Below are 23508 nucleotides of genomic sequence, written 5' to 3' on the forward strand. Positions count from 1 at the left end.
CGCGCGGGGCCGAGCGCGGGAGCGGGGGCGGCGCGGCTGCTGCGGTTGGAAGCGGCGGCCCAGAGCCCTCTCGCGGCCGCGGCGGCAGCAGCGCCAACCCCAGCAGCAGCCCGGCCCCCGCCGCCGCCGCCGCCGCCGCCTCGCGCTCCCGCCGCCCGGCCCGACATGAGTGAAGCGGGTCGGGTGCCCTCGCCAGCCGCGCCGCCGGAGGTGGCAGCGGCAGCTCCGGACGAGAGGAAAGGGAAGGAGCCTGAGCGCGAGAAGCTGCCGCCCATCGTGTCGGCGGGCGCCGGAGCTGCTGCGGTAGGTGCCGGGCGGGGGCAGCGGGGCGCCCCGACGGCGGGCGTCGGGAGGGAAGGCAGGGGGCGCCCGGTGACCCCCGGGGCCTCCCGCGGAGATGCGCCCAGGCCGTCCTTCCCCGGGCTGGAAGGGGAAGTGTGCCTCGTGGACAGCCGCGAACACTTGAGCTGCACCTTCCACAATCGGGAAATGTTGGGGTGGCCGCGTCCGCTGCCTGTTCTCGGTTATTGTCTGGTTTGGGGGGCCCACCTTCTCTAAAGAAATGACCGGCATCTTGGAGTCGACGTTATCATCTGTTGGGTGAGGGCAAGGTGTCAGGCAGAGGGGAGTGGGTTTTCCACGGAGGTGCCTGCCTGCCTTTGGGACGCGGAGATTTCCCCCCTTCTCTTCGCTTTTCTTTCCCTTCCCCCCTCGGATTGAACAGGCTGTGCGGCGAGTTCCACTTAATTGTGACCTTTCCGTTGCTGTCAGGATAGTGGGAGGTAGATGCCTCAGTGATGGTTTTATTTTTCATATGGTACAGACATGTGACGTAAGGTGGGGAAGCTTTTTTAACCTTTTATTTAAACTCAAGTTATCTAAGCTTGACAGGGATGATTTCCCAGCTGGATTTTCTTAAGGATTATTTGGAGAGCGCTCTAAGCCTTCAAACTACATATTGCCAGATGATGTAATGGGACAGCCCCCCCCCCTTCCCTGTTTTTACTGGTGGTTATGACTCTGGTTACTCTGGAGCACACACACACAAATTAATCTCTGATTTTTGAGAATTTTATTTGATATAACATTTAAATACTTTTTGAAAGTTTGCTTTGGTACGTTTAAAGGCCATGACTTGTCATGCATCTGTGCTTGACAAAATAGTAAAAGTTTAGAGAACATGATACATTTTCTTTATTCCTACTTGCAATTCATTTCTTAAAACCTCCCTCTTAAATGACTAAGAAGTTACTAAAATAGCTCACTCTTTAAAGTGTTAGGAATAATGTTTTGATTCTGTAGGTTTTTAAAAAATGTCTAGGGACTGTGATAACTGGAAATTGTTAGAACAGTCTCTGATCATTAAATCAGTGCAGCAAAGTGTGGACAATAATAAAATGACACACATATTAAAATATAGCTACAATTGAGTGGTAAATTGGAGTTATGTGCGGTTAGGAATCACTTTGGGAAATGCTTTGAAGGAATTTGTCACCCAACTGCTTGCAGACCCAGTTCTTATGTTGGTACCCTAGGCTTTCAGAGTTTATCCAGGATGTTCTTAACTTGCAAAAAGACAGTGTTTTAAAAGTTCATTCCGGGGCTCCCGGGTGGCTCAATCGTTAAGCGTCTGCCTACGGCTCAGGTCATGATTACAGGGTCCTGGGATAAAGCCCTGCTCCGCGGGAAACCTGCTGCTCCCTCTCCCACTCCCCCTGCTTGTGTTCCTTCTCATGCTGTGTCTCTCTCTGTCAAATAAATAAAATCTTTAAAAAAGATAAGTAAAAGTTCATTCCTAAATCAGTTGTTTAAAACAATGAATGCATATGCTTATAAGAAACAGTTATATGAATGGGTTTAGGTCCTCAAGTGAGCACCCTTCCCAAAACATATTTATCTCAGTGTAAGTGAAAAATTGAAGGTTCAGAATAAAAACTTGGAGAAATTAATATAGTATGGACCCAGGTCTACGGACTGTTTCCCGAAACCCTTGGAGTTTAGAGTTTTGGAATCCAGAGTTTTTCAGATTTTAGAAAGGCAATTCAGTACATATGTCATATATAATATCCACAGTGAGGTCCTGGCCAGTTCTTCATAATCAAGCATGTCAGTAGCTCTGCAGTGAAATGTATGTGTGTTCTCACTAAGAGAGGTAAAGTCAGACAAGTATAAATAGTTCAGATCAGGTTGGATTGTCAGAGTTCAGGTCAGGTACATGTTTTGTCACCATATGAGTTACAAAAACTTTTCAGTTCTAATAGTTTATAGGATTTCAGAAGTGTGAATAAAGGATTATGGACTTTTACTACTAGTCAAACTAGAATAGAGTTCCAATAAATTTTTTAAAACCTTGAATTAAAGAAAATTGAAGAAAATACGTGTTTGGTCCTCCAGAGGGCAGGAGAGCTGGGATGATATCTGAGTTCACCAGCAGGTGGGGGAAGGTCTTGGTGTGGAAGGACAGGGAAAGACAGTTTGTGGCCTGTTTGGTTGTTTTTCAGCCTCCACTGTGGGTTAGATGAAGCTTCTGGAGGTTTGCTTAGGAACCTGACTGCCATCAGTAACTTTTTCTTTGGGCCACTTTAGTGATTCTTTTTGCCCCAGGTGAACAGTTCTATGTAGACTGAGTTTATGACTCAATGTAACCCTACATTATTGGCTTTTTCCAAAAATCATTCTATTACATTTTTATGGGAGTTTGGAAATAATTTAGAGGGACAGCTCCCTAGAATAAATAGAAGGCCAAGTTATGATGACCCTAAGTAAGCTTGAAGAGTTGGGACTATAGCCTGGAAGTGTAAAGAAATATGCAGGGACCGTGGCGCCTGGGTGGCTCAGTCGTTAAGCGTCTGCCTTCAGCTCAGGTCATGATCCCAGGGTCCTGGGATCAAGCCCCACATCGGGCTCCCTGCTCCGTGGGAAGCCTGCTTCTCCCTCTCCCACTCCCCCTGCTTGTGTTCGCTCTCTCACTGTGTCTCTCTCTGTCAAATAAATAAGCAAAATCTTTAAAAAAAAAAAAATGCACGGGTGGGATTGAGGGTGCTGGAAAAAGCAGCCCTAAAAATGATTGATCCTAAGACCACCTAAGTGTGAAGGAAGTCTGTTCTAGCCAGGAAGTGCCTAACACAGTGGTCTCAAACCTGAGTGACCAGAGTTTCCCTGGTAGCATGTTAAAATCCTGATTCCCAGATCTCACCTCAGAGCACCGATTTTCAAATTTTGATGCACAGTAGAATCACCTGGGGAACTTTTAGAGCCATCATTGTCCAATTTCAATTGCAAACCAGTTAAATCAATTTCTGTGGATGGGACTCAGACTTTTAAATTCTCAGATATAGCTAAGATTGAAAATTCATGCTTTATGTACTAAATTAAGAGTGCCATGAAATCTGTGTTTTAACTACATTTCTTCAAGTTTATGGAGCAGCATTTGAAATGGACTGGTGAAAGTTATGGATTAAGTCAATGAGGCACAGCAGAAATCAAGGGTGGTGGGGGGAACAGAAATGTTGGTTAAAGTGGTTCTAATTAGAGATGCTCAAGAGGCTCAAGATAGAGACCTCAGAAAACCATCAGGGTGCATGGTTTGGCCTTGCTGCCGTGGGGAGGTGACACAAGTCCACAGAGTTGAGGAGACTAAGGAGTTGGAAACAGGACATGGATACAAAGGGGTGCTGGTGTGAACATTGAATTTACTGAGGTTGACAAATTGAAGTGGAGGAGACTATTGTAAATTAGTTGCTGATATAATACTGAAGTTAGAAAAAAAATTGGTGAGTAGGGAAGAAGAAAATGGTCAAAGGAAGAGCAGAAATAATAGTGGCTCAGTCGGTTAAGTGTCCGACTCTTGGTTTCGGCTCAGGTCATGATCTCAGGGTTGTGAGATCAAGCCCTGCCTGGGGCTCTACACTCAGTGTGGAGTCCGCTGGAGATTCTCTGTCTCCCTCTCTCTTCCGCAGCTCACGCAAGCACTTGTGCTGTCTCTCTCTCTCAAATTAAATAAATAAATAAAATCTTTAAAAAAAAGAAGAAATAATAGTAGCAAGTGAGGATGAGTGTGACTGTCTACTTCAACATTTAAATCAGGTGAACAGGAAAGGGGAGGAAGTTCTCCACAGGATAGGGTATAGCAAGGAATGAAATGGGTTTAAGCAAGAGCTAGATTTAATTAAGTCAGGGAGATGAAGGGAAGTGGAGGAAATCAGTTTAGGATTTCAAAGGGAAGTTTGCCCACAATGAAGGCCAGAAGACTTGTCAAGTAGGTGGAAGCTGAGGGGAGGGTTTTGAGGGAAAGCATAAAGTTTGTGGAGAGGATTTGGCAGGAAGTCAGTAGCAAGAATGAGAAGTTCATATACATCGTGTCAGGTGTGTATAAATGAGCTTGGTGAAGCCACTAGCCAAAATATAACTACTAGTTATTGAACATCTATTATGTTTAGCTTTGGGCTCGATGCTACAGAAAACACAAAAACATGGTTTAAAGAAAATTCCTGCCTCAGAGGAAGCAAGGCTAACACATGGAAACATAACAAAGCAAAGCAATATGTGTAAGTCACAATGAGCCATAGAAACAATTTGCGCTATAGGAAACCAGAGAAAGGAAATCAATGTGTGCAGAACTGTGAAGAAAGGCCTTGAAGTAAAGGTAATTATTTAAGCTGGCTGGCCATTGAAGGATGATAGGATCTGGATGGGCAAAAGAAAGTGGGATAAGTAATCCAGTGGGGAAAACAACATGAACAAGGCTTAAGGAAAAGCATTAGGGAGTAATACAGTGAGCCCAATGGAAGTGTCCTGGGAACTTGTGGGAGGTAAGTAAGATTGCCTGGGGGCTGGAGCCAGATCACTAGGCAGAGAAGTATGGACTTTTTTTTTTTTTTTCTTCCTGTGGTTAGTGGGAAGCCACTGGAGTTGCTTAAATAGAGGAGCAACATAATGAAATCCATGGTAGTGATTAGCGGTAGTTAGCCGGGAGGGGGAGGAGGAAGAGTGCAAAGAAGGAGCTTTGAAGTTGGTACCCGAGATAAACAGTTGCATCCACTCAGGTGGTAGCCATGTGATTAACGGGAAGGGATGGAAGAACACACATGATGTGAAACCTTATTAGACAGCAGAATGGAAAAGAAGGAAGATTGATACAGAAAAGGATTCTGCAGTTTTCAGACAAGTTGTCTCAGAGAAAAATGTTTACATCAGAAGGCAATCCAGCCAATAGCATTCCAAATAAACGTGTGTGTGAACTCACATAAACCCTGCCCATCTAGGTGTTTGGAACAATCTCATACATGGAGACTCTTATGCCCTTTGTCCATTGTGTTCTAAACAAGAGGTGAGACAGGAAAGAGTCAAGGTTATGGTGCAATTAATAAACCACAGATATTATAAAAATGTATCATATATGTATATGCTTAATATGTATAAGTAATATAAATAATAACTAGTATTTGAGTACGTACTCTGTGCTAAGCATCTTCCCTGTATCTCTTGTTTAGTCAGATTGCAACCAAAAACAATCACAATAACCACAACAATGGTGAGGAAGGTATTCTCATTTCACAGAAAAGGAGTATGAGTCAGAGAGGTTACCTGTTCCTTGCCAAAGGGTAAAATGGCGAGTAAGGAGCAGAGCTTCATTGAAAATTGAGACGTTTCTGGCTCAGAAACCCATGCTCTTCCCATATACTGTATCTATGATCAGGGCAATGTGGTTCAAAGAACCTGCACCTATAGCAATATTTGTTCTTTTTTGAAAAGAGGATGTGGTCTAGTGACAAGTTTGTTCAAGATTTTGTTAACCAGAGATGAAACTATTATGAAGGAGAAAATCTGTTCTAGGATATCTGATAGTGTCAGTTTTAATGATGGTAGGAGGAATGAATTTTCTATGTAAAATAAAGCAATCTCATTAAAGAAAAATAATCTGAGGGTCTTGAGACATAAAAAGGAGGGGTAATAGCTATATAAATACATGTCCAGGGTGTCTCTAATTTTGAGTGGGTTGTAAAGTCTGTCAGTTTTTTTTTTTTTTTGACTGCATAGCCATTATGTTGCTGCCTGCTTATTCTGTCATTCATAACTAATTCAGGATGTTAGGACACAAGGAATTTGTATGTAACAATTGGAGAAAAGTGGTCATTGTAAGTTGTGAACCAGGGAACCTCCAAAAGTGCCCTGTATGATACTGAACCCTCCTCATAAGGTAAGTGAGAAGACTAAATTAATACACATAAAGCATTTAGGAAAGAGCCTGGACAAAGTGAGCACTCAATAAATGTTGGATGATGATATTGTTGTTGTTGTTATTGTTATTTGCAAACCAACATCTGTAGCTGGAAAGCTGTTTGTAAGCCAGCCCACCTTTCTAATTCTGTCCTGTGGCTTTGGTACTTTCCTTCATAATCTTCTATATCAAGCTTCCAGTCCTGTACCACCCCATCTTCCTTCTCCTTTCCTACCATGTTTGTGTACATATGCATGCGCACACACACAAACACACTGAATGAAAGGACGTTACGCATTCTCTGAACTCTTCAGGGCTGGTGTATGCCAGGGTCCATATGAATTTCTTTTTGAAGAGGAAAAGAATAGCTTCAAAAAAGGGGTACAGCTAGTGTTATCCTGCCAGAGTAGCAGGTTATTTTGGCATAGTGTTTGCAAATTAACTTGCTTATTTTTAGTTTGAGTTGAGGAAGAGAGAGTAGAGAAAGATCAACAGAAGACAAGTGAGGAAGTGGGTGGAGCTGAGAAAGCTCTGGGAAGCTTTGATTTCCCTACTTTTTCTCCTGTTTTTGTTTTGTTTTGTTTTGTTTCTAGTATGAGTTTATGGGTGAAGGATTCCTTCTTGCATTGCAAAAATGTTAGACTGCTAAGCCTTATATGAAGAATTAGTTGTTCCTAAGTTGATATTTGTAACTTAGTGACATTTTGGTAAGCAGTCAAAAACATGTTTTAGGGAATGATTGTAGTAGACGAATATGCCTTTTAAAAATAGAAATTATTGAAATTTTACTAATTCAACTGAATTGAAAAGTCTATCTGAAGTCTGAGCCTAGTCATTAAAGAAAGCTCTATTTCAAATTAACTTGGTTTTTATCCACATGTTTTTATTAAAGAACAGCAAATTGGTTGAGGAATTGTGATTGCATCAAATCATACATTTTAAAAGTAGTATTTTACTGTGTAACAATAATCTATTGATGCAGTTTTTTTTCTCTTCCTATGTTGTAAAATAAGTGAGTAAAATCTCCTATACCACCGTGCCTTCCTGATGAGTGAACACTGAATTTTCTGTGTCAGGAATAACATTTCTTTTATATTAAGTAGGGTTAGTTTTCAGTAATTTATAAGATTAATTGCATTGTGACTTTTTTGGTGTCAGAATTTTGTTTCAGAATCCACACTCTTATTTCCTAGTCTCCTTTAAAAGAGGTGGCTTGGGGTGCCTGGGTGGCTCAGTTGGTTGGGTGACTGCCTTCGGCTCAGGTCATGATCCTGGAGTCCCGGGATCGAGTCCCGCATTGGGCTCCCTGCTCGGCAGGGAGTCTGCTTCTCCCTCTGACCCTCCTCCCTCTCATGCTCTCTGTCTCTCATTCTCTCTCTCTCAAATAAATAAATAAAAAATCTTTAAAAAAATAAATAAATAAAAGAGGTGGCTTATATCACTTAAAGAAAGCAATTCCACTTGGACTGGTGCTACTTAGTTTGGGAGGGAAGTTCACACCTTGCAGGTAGCTAACTTTCACATCTTAAAAGAAGGCTGTCAAGCAAAGTTAGCGCTTCTGATTTTATAACCCAGCATCCTAATAGGGAACCCTGAAAAAACATATAAAAAAGAAAAACAAAGTATCTTTACCCAGTAACAGGGCCTAAAATAGTCTCCTTTGTAGACTAAACACAGTTGGGGCCTCTCATCTGATATGGCCCTACCTGGTAATTTAGGTCAGTTTCTATAAAAAGTTGGTAAAGCAGGCTATCTTAAATGTTGGTAAAGCAGACTATCTTAAATGTTTTTTATTTTAACTTAAAACATATAAATGTACATTTGTTCACCTGTCTTTTGACACAGTAGCCTTTGCTCAATACCACAGGAAGACACTCTTTGTAAAGTGGTTTTTCTAGGCATTATAGGTAGTTTCTGGACTCATTGATATTGAATGATACATGCATTATGCATTATATTAGGAGCTCTTAACTTGTTGAAATATTTATTTTTGGATTTGAAAAATATATTTCAGTGAGGTATATGGCCCAAAGTATAGATTGCTATGATATATTTATTGATGTATGTATCGATATAGATATGTATTGATATATATATATATCAGAAATTACCAAAGCAAGACACTCAGTTTTTATTCATTCAGATATCTTTTATTCTTTGTCTATAGAGTATTTTATACCACATTTAAATTCACTACCTTTCCAACAAATCCCTTCTTCCAAAAATGATGTAGGGATGTTCTGAATCAGAATAATTCTGTTCTTTTTCCTAAGATTGTGTGCTGTATTGGATCTAGTTTAGGAAAATGTGTTTTCATCTGTCTAGATCAGCTCTGTCCAGGAGAAATATAATGCGAACCACATATGTAATTTAAAATTTTCTAATAGCCACATCAAAAAGAATCAAAATAAAGAGGTAAACTTACTTTTAATAATATATTTTATTTAGCCCAGCATATCCAGAAATTTACCATTTCAATATTTAATCAATATAGACATTGGCTGAACTAAACTACTTCACCTCTTTTTCATACTACGTCTTTGCAAATTGTGTATTTTACACTTACTAGATATCTGTTTGTATTAGCATATTTCAAGTGTTCCATAGCCCCCTTCAGCAAATGGCCATATTAGACAGTGCAGATCTGGATGATATCCTCTTGTCCTCCCAAGATTACTTAAATCCATTCTTAGTTTTAATTATTGTTTATCCCTATTGTAGCAGTCCTCAAAGTGTTCTTCTCTTCCACATCCTTATAGAGGTCCATGAGGTCGAAACTACTTTTATGATACTGAGATGTTATTTGTCTTGTCTCATTCCCGCTCATTCTCCTGAGAGTAGAGTGCAGTTTTCTGAAGGGTACATGACTTGGTATTGCAACAAATTGAACACAGAAGCAGATAGAAGAATCCAAATGTCTTCTGTGAAACCAGATGTTAAAGAATAGATCTGAAAAATGTAAATGCCGCTCTTCTCACTAAGACTTTTTTGTTGTTGTTTGAGAAAATATATTTTCCATAAATGGGTTCATTGTTATCTTAAAAGGAATTGAAACGTGCAACAATTTTTAAGAGTGTAAAGGGATCCTGAGACCAGAAGGCTTGAAAACCACTACTATAATATATGTTGAATTTCCTTTGTTTGCTTTTTTTTTTTAAGATTTTTTTTATTTATTTGACAGAGAGAGACACAGCGAGAGAGGGAACACAAGCAGCAGGAGAGGGAGAGGGAGAAGCAGGCCCCCCGCGGAGCAGGGAGCCCGATGCGGGGCTTGATCCCAGGACCCTGGGATCATGACCTGAGCCAAAGGCAGACGCTTAACGACTGAGCAACCCAGGCGCCCCCTTTGTTTGCTTTTTATTTGGCATTTTGATGACAAGTATTCTACAAAAGTGTATTTTCCAACTAACCAAGTGTTATTGAACATTTTAGAATGCCCAATCATTATTTTTGTATGGAGCACTTTCTAAAATACATATGTACCTCTCAAATAGAAGGTACTGAACACAGTTTAACATGTCCTGTTGATTAGATCCCTGTGTCAGCTTTGCATCCAGAGCTGACCTCACCACAGAGCTCTTGCAGAGTCCATCTGTAGTGTTTGTCTCTTCAGTAAGTAAAACTTCTTCCAGTTGACCTGAATAGCTAGAATGTAATATTAATTTTCACTTGATATAGTTTAAAACGCAAGCATTTCCCAGCTTGTTCACAAAACTAGTTAAATATGTTTAAAATATGTTATGAATAATGAATTTTGTAGATACAGGAATTCAATTTAAAATATTTTAATTCAAAGACCCTAAGGTAGTGAGATATTATGGCTTTAAAAGTGTTTCATGATGGAACAGAGCCAGCATTTTATTCTTTTATCAGTGATTGGTATAAAATGTGAACAAAAATGTTTTATCTTCTACAGCAGCTTTTGGGGAATAGAGGATGAGCAAGGTAAATTTTCCCGGAATCTTGAATATGATAGAACTTGGTATTAAGTACAAAAGCTATCATGGAAAACCACGAATATCCTTCTTATTAGCACCTGATGAAAAATATGATAAAAAAAATCAGAAATTTAACTTAAGTGTAGTTTGTTTCTCAGTAAAGGCTGAAAACAGGAATTTGTATAAAAAGTTAAAATAAGGGGCGCCTGGGTGGCTCAGTCGGTTGGGCGGCTGCCTTCGGCTCAGGTCATGATCCCAGGGTCCTGGGATCGAGCCCCGCATCGGGCTCCCTGCTCAGCGGGAAGCCTGCTTCTCCCTCTCCCTCTGCCTGCCTCTCTGCCCACTTGTACTCTCTCTCTCTAATAAATAAATAAAAATCTTAAAAAAAAAAAAAAGTTAAAATAAGACGTGCTCGCAGCGTCGCGTCACACGCGGAAGCAGGGGCTGAAGCGGAGTTGGGAGCAATGAGCGGGGAGCCCGGGCCGACGTCTGAAGCGCCCCCTCCCGGGGAGAGTGAACCGGGTAGTGGGGTGCGCATCGTGGTGGAGTACTGTGAACCCTGCGGATTTGAGGCGACCTACCTGGAGCTGGCGAGTGCCGTGAAGGAGCAGTACCCCGGCATTGAGATCGAGTCGCGCCTGGGGGGCACAGGGGCCTTTGAGATCGAAATCAATGGACAGCTGGTGTTCTCCAAGCTGGAGATGGGGGCTTCCCTTATGAGAAAGATCTCATTGAGGCCATCCGAAGAGTCAGTAACGGAGAACCCCTGGAAAAGATCACGAACAGCCGTCCTCCCTGCGTCATCCTGTAACTACACATGATTCTGGGTTCCTGCTCTGTTCTGGGACCCAGGCCTTGGTCTCCCGTTTGGTCCTGCTGAGGGCTCCCCACTGCCTTTTTCCCCTCACTTGGGTCCTAGTAAGCTAAGAGACTCCACTTTGTCCCTTTGGGTACCAGGAGGGAATAGAAGCTGCTGTGGTCTTGGGGGTGGGAGAGAGACCTTCTCCATGGACATTTCCACAGCCGCCTTATACCCCCTTCCCAGGATCAGTGCCCAAGAAAGTCTGCTCCACACTCCAGCTTAGCCGTGCCGGTCAAATGCCACCACAGTTCTAACTTTCCTTCCACTAGCCTTGGGCAGTGTCAGCTGTTGGCAATAAAGTGGCATTACAGACACCTGTACCAAAAAAAAAAAGTTAAAATAAGGTTGACAGTATTATATGTTAACAATAGCAGAGCAGATACTCTAAGTATTTATTTATATTTTTTGAAATTATTTGTGATTATAAGTAGTCAAAGAGACCATTGAGGTCCATGTTAGGTACTTGTGAAATATCTTTGATTAGTTATATAATTACTAAATAAATTTTTTTTGCTGTTTATTAAATCCATGGTAGCCTCTGCCTAGAGTTAAGTCTATTATTTATTATGCCAGGTTTAAATATTTTGAGGTTTGTTTCCTCAATGAGTTCTTGATGTTTTTTTCCCCCGTGTTCCCTATTTGTGCTTATCTTAAATCTGTAACAGCTGGTTGGGTATCCTGCTACTCTCTATTCTTCAACACATCCAACCCACTGCTTATAGGCTGGCCACATTCCAGAACTTCATCCTTAGTGTTCTGCTGTAGGACTCCTAGATTGCATTTTCAAAACTCCTCAGGAAACCAGATGTAATAATTGTGGTAGATCCAATTCTTAGAAGACTCATAAAGAAATGTTCTCTAACCCTTAATTTAGTCTGATGTTTGATGTCAATACCCAATAGCTTCTTGAGTTGATTCTCTAATTTTTAGTTTACCATGGTACAATATGCTGCCCTGTTTTTCTTGTGAAAGTATGAGGTTATGTGTAAAATTTCTCTTGTACAAGCTAGTGTGGGGCAATGGCTATTTTGTGAGTTAGCTTTTATTAATCTGTAGTGTACCATGGGCGCCTGGGTGGCTCAGTCATTAAGCGTCTGCCTTCGGCTCAGGTCATGATCCCAGGGTCCTGGGATCGAGTCCCACATCGGGCTCCCTGCTCGGCGGGAAGCCTGCTTCTCCCTCTCCCACTCCCCCTGCTTGTGTGCCTGTTCTCGCTATCTCTCTCTCTGTCAAATAAATAAATAAAATCTTAAAAAAAAAAATCTGTAGTGTACCGTCAGCCTCTGAAATTGTCCGTGATTTGTTTCATGTCATTTCAAGTATAAAGTATCAAGAACATGGCTATCTTAAAACAAGAGACTTAGCAGACCAAGGATTTTTTCCCATGTTTAAGTTTTTTTGATTACAAGAAACAGAAAGCTGGGCCATATACGCCTCCCTTAGGAAAAAGGAGGATTTATTGGAATGATACATATGGAGACAGCAAACTGGAACAGAGATTGGCTGCTCTCTGTGCCTCTGCTCTTCTCACTCTTGGCTGGCACACTTTTCCATATTCCTTCATCTAAAATCTGGAAAGACCTCCTTCTGAGTACATACTAGGAAGCATCAATGCCCTTTATGCCAGGCCACCTAATGGGTAGCCACTCAGGCTACAGATGGCTGCCCTTTGGTTGAGTGCCTATCTCTGCTCCCATCTGTGGCCGTTCCTGCACAAAGAATAGCAGTAATGCTTTGAGAACCACAGAAGCAAACATTGGATTTCGCAGCCATGAAACATGCTCAGCGTATCTTCCCTCAAACCTTTGTACCCTTCCAGCCACTGGCCTTTCTCCCCTTCTGTAAAGCTTCTGGAAAGAGCAATCCCTGCTCATTGCCTCCACTTCCTAACTTCCCACTCATTCATTAGTCCAGTTTATATAATTTCTGCCACCACCATTCCCCTGAATCTGTTGTCTCCAGTGTCCCCAAGATTTCACAGTTGTTCATTCAAGTAGGCACATTTTTGACCTAACCACTCTCCATTGTTTAACATCATTGACCACTTTTTTTCTTGAAAGTTGATCCTCCCTTCGTTTTTAACACATCACGTTTTCTTGGATTTCATATCTCCTTGGCCACTGATCCTTTATCTTCTTTGTCAGCTCATATCATACATACCTCAGAGATACTGCAGGTTTAGTTCAGACCACTGCAGTAAAGCAATATCACAATAACGTGAGTCAAATAAAATTTTTTTTGATTTCCCACTGCATATGAAATTATGTTGACACTATACTGTAGCGTATTAAGTGTATAAAAGCATAATATCCAAAAAACAATGTACATACCTTAACTTAAAAATACTTTATTGTTAAAAAATGCTGACCACCATCGGAGCATTCAGTGAGTCATAATTTTTTGCTGGTGGAGGGTCTCGCCTTGATGTTAATAGCTGCTGACTGGTCAGGGTGGTGGCTGATGAAGGTTGGGGTGACTGTGACTGTTTCTTAAAATAAAACAATGAAGCGTGTTGCATCAATTGACTCTCCCTTTCACAAATGATTTCTCTGCAGCATGTGATGTTTTTTGATAGCATTTTACCCACAGTAGAACTTCTTTCCAAATGGAAGTCAATCATCTAAAACCCTGCCTCTGTTTTATCAACTAAGTTTATGTACTAATGTACATCCTCTTGACATTTCAACAGTCTTCACCAGGACTAGATTCCATCTCAAGAAATCACTTTCTTTGCCCATCCATAAGGAGCAACGCCTCATCTGTTAAAGTTTTATGATGTGATTGCAGCAGTTCAGGCACATCTGAGACTCCACTTCTAATTGTAGTTCTCTTGCTGTTTCTACCACATTAGCAGTTACTTCCTCCACGGTCTTGAACCCCTTAAAGTCATCCATGAGCGTTGGAATCCACTTCTTCCAAACTCCTGTGGATATTGCTATTTTGACCTCTTCCCATGAGTCACAGATGTTCTGAATGACATGTAGAATGGTGAATCCTTTCCAGAAGTTTTCATTTGAGATTGCCCAGGTCCATCAGAGGAATTCCTATCTGGGGCAGCTACAGCCTCATGAAATGTATGTTTTAAATATGACTTAGAAATCAAAGTGACTCCTTGATCCACGAGCTGCAGAATGGATGTTGTGTTAGCTGGCATGAAGACAACATTCAGTTCATTGTACATCTCCATCAGAGTTCCCGGGTAACCAGGTGCATTGTCAATGAGCAGTAGTATTTTGAAAGGCATCTTTTTTTTTTTTTTTTGAGCAATAGGTCTCCACAGTGGGCTTAAAATACTCAGTAAACCATGCTGTAAACAGATGTGCTGTCACCCAGGCTTTATTACTCCATTTATAGAGCACAGGCAGAGTAGATCTAGCATAATTTGTAAGGGCCCTAGAATTTTCAAAATGGTCAACAAGCATTGGCCTCAACTTAGAGTCACCAGCTGCATTAGCCCCTAGAAGGGAATCAGCCTGTTTTTTGAAACCAGGTATTTACTTCTCCATTCTACGAAAGTTTTAGATGAATCATCTTCCAATAGAAGGCTATTTCGTCTGAAATAGCAGTGAAAAACCTGTTGTTTAGTGCAGTCGCCTTCATGAGTTAACTTAGCTAAATCTTCTGGATAACTTGCTACAGCTTCTATATCAGCATTTGCTGCTTCCCTTGCACTTTTGTTATGGAGATGGCTTCTTCCATTAAACCTCAGGAAGCAACTTCTACTGGCTTCCAACTTTCTGTAGCTTCCTCACTTCTCCCAGCCTTCATAGAATTGCAGAGAGTTAGGGTCTTGCTCTGGATTAGGTTTTGGCTTAAGGAAATGTGGCTGGTTTGATCCTCTATCCAGACCACTAAAACTTTCTCTGTATCAGCAGTAGGGCTGTTTTGTTTTCTTATCATTTGTGTGTTCACTGGAGTAGCACTTTTAATTTCCTTCAAGAACTTTTCCTTTGTATTCACAACTTGGCTGTTTGGTGCAAGAGGCCTAGTTTTCAGCTTATTTCATACATCAGCGTATCTTCTTCCCTAAGCTGAATCACTTCTAGCTTTTGATATAAAGTGAGAGATATGCAATTCTTGCTTTCACATAAATACTTAGAGGCAACTGTAGGGTTATTAGTTGGCCTCATTTCAATATTGTTGTGTCTCAGGGAATAGGGAGACCCATGGAGGAGAGAGATGGGAGAATAGCCGGTCCATGAAGCAGTCAGAACACACACATTTATCGTACCCCAAAACAATTATAATAATAACATCAAAGATCACTGATTATAGATCACCATAATAATAATGATGAAAAAGTTTGAAATATTGCATGAATTATCAAAATGTGACACAGAGACACAAAGTAAGCAAATGCTTTGGAAAAGTGGTGCTGATAGACCTCTTGATCCAGGGTTTCCAAAACCTTCAATTTGTAAAAATGCTGTATCTGTAGAATGCAGTAAAGAGTAATAAAAGGAGGTATGCCTCTGTTTCCCACAGTTTTGTCCTTATATTAGTTTTGCATAACAATGCTACATAACTGTGGCATAATGATAACCCTGTCATTTAGGAAAAAATCCATTAGTTTGGCATGAGAAACATGCTTTTGCCTAGCAAGCATTGATTCCTTTTCTGGTCACTCACAAAATCATAGTCTTATAAAACCCAGTCTAGAATTTTCAAGTTTTTACATATTCTTAAACCATACACGCTCTTGTTTATGGTGAGGTGTCAAAGTATGCCTGTTCTCCTGAACTTTGAAATAAAGCATTTTATGTTATTTATTTATTTTGTAATTTATGGAAGGGTTCTGTGATTCTCATTATGCTTCACATTTGGAGTTGAAGTAGTTGTTACATTTTGCCATTGCTTTGGCCCAGCCTTCCATGACTCTTCATTCCCTGTCATCTTGGTTCAGACTTTATTTCTTCTGATATAAAGGTCCTCCAAGGCCTGGTTTAGCTTCTAGTTTTATTCCCTCTAGCCTCTTCCCTACACTGCTAACAGAGTAATTTTGCTAGATACAGGTATGATCATGTCGCTCCCTGCTTAGACGTCCTCAGTGATTTTTCCCTTTCGCCTTCCATCCAGCACATCATCTCTATTCCATAGCTTGAGGGCTTCATGATATGGTTCCTGCCTATCTTTCCAGTCTCATCTCACTGGGCCATTCTCCCTTTCTGATTCTGTTTCAACCACACTGCTCCCTAAATCCTATTGTTGCTCAGTCTTAGATAACAGTTAACTGTCTTTGACAGTTAGCAGTGAAAAAAACAAAAACCGCCCTTGGTATACTAAATTATTGAAGATATTTAAAGCTAAGTCAGCATAGCTCCATTTCTAAGAGGCCATTCATTGATCTCATTTAACAAATTGGTTATTTTTATTAATTACTATGTATAAACGAAATATATAGTGGATCAAATTTGTTCCCACTAGTATTTAAGATGTTCTGTAAAACAAAACATACAAGTAAGCAAACTTGGCCCTAGTAGTTAATAAAATTTTTATTTAAGTGTCCTAATATTTATAGTAAGATTGATTTACTTTTTCAAATGTATAGTTTATTTTGATTTTATTTTCCTAATCAACATACTAGTTCTGTGAATTTGAGTGTATTGCTATAATTTACCAAGATTATACAAATTATGTAATTTACCAGAAAAAATATTGGATATCACTGTCTTATCTCTTTCTCCAGTTTTCTCTCTCCTCAGGAATCTGTATTATAAATCTATTAGAGATTAGAATTGATAGCTGCTGAATGGATTTGTTGATTGAATCAGTTACTTGTTATTTTTTATTATTCAGAGATTCCACAAGTGAACTAAGCAATGTTCTTTGGGACCTTCTTTTATGGAGAAAGCGTAGAGGAAGAAGTAGGAAAATAAAATATTGAGTCTTTCCTAGATTGCTAGGACATCATTTCCTTAAAATACACTTAGTTTTTCTCCTTATGTCAATTTCCTCTGCTTACTTGAGTTGCTCCTAAAGCTACCGAATTTCATTCAGCATATATCTGTAAAAGTCGAGAAGATAATAGCCACAAAGGGTTGTTGTGGAAACAAGCTGTTATGTGTAACATACCTACTGTCACAGGATAAACTCTTAATAAGTGATAGCTACTATATTGAGAGACTTTAATATATGGGGGTTTAAAGGTACAGACTTGAGGGTCATTCAGAGTTTGAATTCCTACTTACCAGCTCTGTGAACTTATTATATAAGTTCACAGGGCTTGGTACTTCAATTTCCTTATTCATAAAGTGGGATATAAATACATATCTCATAAGAATTGTATGTTAAGGGGCGCCTGGGTGGCTCAGTTGGTTAAGTGACTGCCTTCGGCTCAGGTCATGATCCTAGAGTCCCTGGATCGAATCCCGCATCGGGCTCCCTGCTCGGCAGGGAGCCTGCTTCTCCCTCTGGCCCTCCCCCCTCTCATGTGCTCTCTGTCTCTCTCATTCTCTCTGTCTCAGATAAATAAATAAAATCTTAAAAAAAAAAAAGAATTGTATGTTAAGGTATTTAATATAGCATCAAGCCTATAGCAAGTACTCAATAAGTGATTTGTTTTACTCTGCTTTTATCACAGGAATAGTCATTTGTTGAACCACTCATTATGTTGTAGGTTTTGTACAAGACCCTAGATGATAGTGTTTATGATTCTGAAACCAGATTCATACCCTGCATCTAATAGATTACTTTGTTTTAGTTAGGCAATATGTCTAATAGGCTGGATCATGTAGACTAATCCTAACAGAAGTATTAATCAGTCTTCACTGAGCCTAAATCTAGTCAGTACGCAAGCAAAATTTCTACTTGTGGCCCTATGAGAATGAATCAGGTGGCCCCCCACCCCCAAGAGAGTAGGAAGTGTGAGAGAGTCAATCCTTGGTAATCGTAAATGTTTTTGCTATATGGTATATGAGCTGATTCTGAAAAGGCAAATGGAAATCAGTTCAGTGGGTTAGGAAGGAGGAGAGGAAAAAGAAACTATTGTGAAAGCAAAGAAATTACCTTTAGAGTAAGGGAGTGAATATTAAGGAAGAAGTTATATTCTATTAAGCATCAGTAAGCTGGAAAGAGCTAGAGCTGAGAATAAACCCTGAGGTAGCTCCATAATTGAATATTGCCCTGGTAATATTTTATTTATAATTATAAAATACAGATGAACTACATACTATGGACTTTACAGTTATTATTTTGTGGAATGTGTGTTAACGGATAGATTCTGTGCTATAGGAAGATTGCACTGTTACATGCGCCTGTGGATCCCTAAATGCTTAGCATTATCTTTTCTTCCCCCATCACCTATTTAACCCAAACCCATCCCCTCACCCATCTCCCTTCTGGTAACCATTAATTTTTTCTCTATAGTTAAGAGTCTCTCTCTCTCTCTCTTTCCCTTTGTTCATTTGTTTTGCTTCAAAATTCCACATGTGAGTGAAATCAAATGATATTTGTCTTTCTCTGACTAACTTACTTCACTTAGGATAATACTCTCAAGCTCTATCCACGTTGTTGAAAATGGCAAGATTTCACTCTTTTTTATGGCTGAGTAATATTCCAGTGTGTATCTATGCCACATCTTCTTTATCCATTCATCAGTCAGTGGACATTTGAGCTCTTTCCATAATTTGGCTATTGTAGATAATGCTGCTCTGAACATAAAGGTGTATGTATCCCTTTGAATTAGTATTTTTGTATTCTTTGGGTAAATACCTTGTAGTGTAACTGATGGATCATAGGGTAGTTCTATTTTTAACTTTTTGAGGAATCTCCATACTGTTTTCCAGAGTGGCTGCACCAATTTGCATTCCCACCAACAGTATAAGAGAGTTCCCCTTTCTCCACATCCTCGCCAACACCTGTTGTTTCTTGTGTTGTTGTTAGCCATTCTGGAGGTATAAGGGGATATCTCATTGTAGTTTTGATTTGCATTTCCTTCATAAGTGATGTTGAGCATCTTTTCATGTGTCTGTTGGCCATCTATATGTCTTTGGAAAAATGTCTATTCATGTCTTCTGCCCATTTTTAATTGGACTATTCATTTTTGGGGTGTTGAGTTTTGTAAGTTCTTTATAGATTTGGGTACTAACCCTTTATCAGATATGTCATTTGCAGATATCTTCTCCCATTCCATAGCTTGCCTTTTAGTTTTGTTGATTCTTTCCTTTGCTGTGCAGAAGCTTTTAATCTTGTTGAAGTCCCACTAGTTCATTTTTGCTTTTGTTTCCCTTGCCTCCTGAGACGTGTCTAGTAAGAAATTGCTGCCAAGGCCAAAGAAGTTGCTGCCTGTGTTCTCCTCTAGGATTTTGATCGATTCCTGTCTCACATTTAGATCTTCCATCCATTTTGAATTTATTTTTGTGTAGGATGTAAGCAAGTGGTCCAGTTTCATTCTTCTGCGTGTGGCTGTCCAATTTTCCCAACATCATTTGTTGAAGAGACTGTCTTTTTTCCATTGGATATTCTTTCCTTCTTTGTCGAAAGTTAGTTGACCATATAGTTGTGGGTCCATTTCTGGGTTCTCAATTCTATTCCATAGATCTATGTGTCTGTTTTTGTACCAGTACCATACTGTCTTGATCACTACAGATTTGTAATATAACTTGAAGTCTGGAATTGTGATGCCTCCAGCTTTGCTTTGCTTTTTCAAGATTGCTTTGGGTATTCAAGGTCTTTTGTGTTTCCATACAGATTTTAAGATTGTTTGTTCTAGCTCTTTAAAAAAAATGCTGGGGGCGCCTGGGTGGCTCAGTTGGTTAAGCGTCTGCCTTCGGCTCAGGTCATGGTCCCAGGGTCCTGGGATTGAGCCCCACATCGGGCTCCCTGCTGCGCGGGAAGCCTGCTTCTCCCTCTCCCACTCCCCTGCTTGTGTTCCCTCTCTCGCTGTCTCTCTCTTGTCAAATAAATAAATAAAATCTTAAAAATAATAATAAAAATAAATAAGAAATAAAAAAAATTTTTTAAATGCTGTTGATATTTTGGTAGGGATTACATTATATATGTAGATTGCTTTGGGTCGTATAGATATTTTAATAATGTTTGTTTTTCCAGTCCATGTGCATAGAATATCTTTCCATTTCTTTGTGTCATCTTCAGTTTCTTTCATTAGTGTTTTATAATTTTCAGAGTACAGGCTTTCACATCTTTGGTTAGGTTTATGCCTAGGTAGCTTATTATTTTTGGTGCAGTTGTAAATGGAATTAATTCCTTAATTTCTCTTTCTGCTGCTTCATTATTGATGTATAGAAATGCAACAGATTTCTGTACATTGATTCTGTATCCTGCGACATTACTGAATTCGTTTTTCAGCTCTACCCAATTTTTTGGTGTAGTCTTTCAGGTTTTTTTATGTTTAGTATCCTATCATCTGCAAAGAGTGAAAGTTTTACTTCTTCTTTGCTGGTTTGGAAGCCTTTTATTTCTTTGTGTTGTCTGATAGCAGAGGCTAGGGCTTCCAGTACTGTGTTAAATAACAGTGGTGAGATGGACATCCCTGTCTTGTTCCTGACTGTAGAGGAAATCTCTCAATTTTTCCCCATTTAGGATGATATTAGCTGTGGGTTTTTCACCTATGGCCTTTATTATGTTAGCATTATCTTTTTTAATCCTGGTACACCCAAAGTATAATCACAGTGCATAGACAGAAATGAGCTCTAAAAGGTTTATCTTTTTACCTGAATGGTTAAAGTTGCATCAAAAGACAAGAAAACCTTCAATGAATCAACATGTGAAGTATCACATGCATGTTAACTATTGAAAATAATATTTGTGGAGCTCGTAAAAATAGTGTTATCTAAATACAAATTTAAGGGACGCCTGGGTGGCTCAGTCGGTTGGGCGTCTGCCTTCAGCTCAGGTCATGATCTCTGGGTCCTGGGATCGAGTCCCACATCAGGCTCCTTGCTCAGCGGGGAGTCTGCTTCTCCCTCTGCCTGTCGCTCCCTCTGCTTGTGCTCGCCTCTTTCTGACAAATAAATAAAATAAAATAAATCTTAAAAAAAATAAATACAAATTTAAAAGAGCTGTTAACATGAGTGGAGCACGTACAATATACGAGGGGCTGTGCCAGTTACTTTATATGCTTATTTCAGTGAGACCTCACAGTAACCCTATAAGGAAGATACTATTAATACCCTATTTCCAAACTTTATCACTTTGTAGGTATGATACAACTATTTTCATTTTATATTTAAAACAATTTGATCCTAGGAAAGGTAAGTCAGTGTTATATATTTTATCTGTATATCATATATCATCAAGTTAAAATCTGTTTAAGTGTTTATGAATTTCTGCAATAAAATAGTTTAAATATAGCTAGTGGGAATCATGCTGCAATGTTAACTTTTCTGTTTTTAGGGTTTGGACAGAGGATCCAAAGGCCAAATTTCCACTTTTAGCAGTTTTATTTCAACTGTTAACCAGAAGAAAGAAGCCGCTGAAAACAGAAGTTCACCTACACATCTTGCTTTCCCTAACATCAAGAATGGTAAAATAATAATAATGATGATTATTAAAAGTACACATAGTCTGTGTATTTTGGCTGAAAATATGTTATCAAACTATTAAAAAGTAGTTTTTTCGTAGGTGAAGTTAATTAATACAATATGAAAAAGAAATAAGCTGTATAAATATTTACAGAAAGGAGCAAAATTATTATTTTTAGGTGATTGTAACCTAGGGTAAGGTATGAATGAGATACAAAGCTCATGAATAATAGAATTTGGTTAGGCAGCCAGACACTATACAAATATATGAAAATTCAGTATATTTCCTTTACTTGAGGAATAATCAATTAGAAGACTTGATGGAAAAATAATGAAATACTTAGAAATACACCTAAAAGAAAGTGAGCTAAACCCATATGAGGAAAACTGTAAGACTTTATCAAAAGACTAAAAGGTTGTGGGATGGAAAAACAGCAAGATGTCAGGTATACCCAGTTTACTCTCTACATTTAATACATTTTCCAGCAGTTTTGGGGCGGAGATATTAAAATGATGCTCTATGTGATCTATAAGAATCAGTGTCCAAGAAGATGCAAGCAAAAATAATGAGGGAGCCCATTCCCCTGTAGTACGTATATTATAAAGCTATTTTAATTGCAGTACTGCTGCAAAGACAGCCAAATAGATCAGTAAAATATATAGTACATAAGTGGTATTCAGTTATTCAAAAAATGGAATTAGGATGACTGGCTAACCTGTTGAAAATAGTAACTTGAGATTTTTTTAAACTACAAAAGGTACTAGAAGAAAACACAGGAGGTTATTTATATAAAAAATCGCTTGGCATGATAACAATGCCAAGAGCCATAAAACAAAAAATTGACAAGTTTCAGTATATAAGAAAATTTAAAACTTCCGCAGGAATTTTTTAAAGTCATAAAGTATAAACACCTACAAATGTCATACATAGTCTGTGAAAAACATATCCTTGATCATAAAGACTATTAATAAATCAATAAAATGAACATTCCAATGAAGAAAAGGCAAAGGATCTGAACAGACTAATCAAAAGAGGAAAAATATGAGCAATAACTACACATGTGAAAGGATGCTCAATCTCACTTGTTTTTAAAGAAGTACAAATTACAATAAAAAGTTTACATTTTCCTCTGTGGTTGCAGAGAATGAAAGGATTTATATCTGTGATGTTGTCTAGGGAATGTGAAAATTGGCACTTTTATGAAGCGGTGACTTAGAGTACTATGTCTCTATTAAGAAAAATGTGATATGTGTATAAAGTGTCTAGGAGAAGTGCCCACAGTACACTGTAAAATAAAAAACACAAGTTACACATAATAGGTAGAATATGACTCCAGGTTTTTAAGAGTAGGGAAACCTTTTATACTTCTTTAAGCATATAAAGAGGTATGGAAGGATGCCCACCAATCGGTTTAATGGTTTCCTCAGGAGAGTAGAATTGGGTGTATATTATAAATATGCTTTATTTCTCTATACAGCTCTGTATTGTTTTGTCACAGGAAACATCAATTACTTGCATAATTTTAATTTCCCCTGGCCTATAACAAAACAAATCTGCAAAGGTTTAAATGTCCCCGCACCCAAACAACACAGAACAATCCTAGAAATGTGCAAGGACATAGTTTTTGGTAAATTGCTTGTGTCCATAGCTGTGTGTGGCGTAAATTCTTCTCACACAGATTTTCGGTTGATACTCCATGCTAGTGCTAACTTTTGCAGGTTAGTATTTACCTTATTTCATTTATCAACCTTTGCCTTTGATAACTTCTTTCCTCCTGTATTTATGCACTCAGTGTACACACATATACACACACACATGCTCTATCCCCTCAGTCTCACTCCAAGGAGGCACTAGTGCCCTTCATGTCAGTCCCCCAACCCACAACAAAACAAAACAAAGCTGCAATTGTGGTACCATTAAAGAAATAAAGAAAATGAGTCTATTTGATGGGGAGAGGAATTGAGAGAAATGATATATATTTTAGACATGTTAACTAGATAACAACT

General features: G+C 39.3%; 1 protein-coding gene and 1 pseudogene across 1 annotated transcript in view; both read left to right on the forward strand.

The window, feature by feature from the left end:
- The first annotated feature begins 165 nt into the window (after positions 1–165).
- HECTD2 (HECT domain E3 ubiquitin protein ligase 2) overlaps positions 166–23508 on the forward strand; it is a 72129-nt gene continuing 48786 nt past the window's right edge. The window contains 2 exon segments of the mRNA XM_021700278.1: positions 166–303; positions 21374–21503. Coding sequence (XP_021555953.1) covers positions 166–303; positions 21374–21503 — 268 coding nt within the window.
- LOC110589705 lies at positions 10622–11002 on the forward strand (annotated as a pseudogene).

This window comes from Neomonachus schauinslandi, chromosome 6 (assembly GCF_002201575.2).
Source record: "Neomonachus schauinslandi chromosome 6, ASM220157v2, whole genome shotgun sequence".
Classification (NCBI taxonomy): Eukaryota; Metazoa; Chordata; class Mammalia; order Carnivora; family Phocidae; genus Neomonachus; species Neomonachus schauinslandi.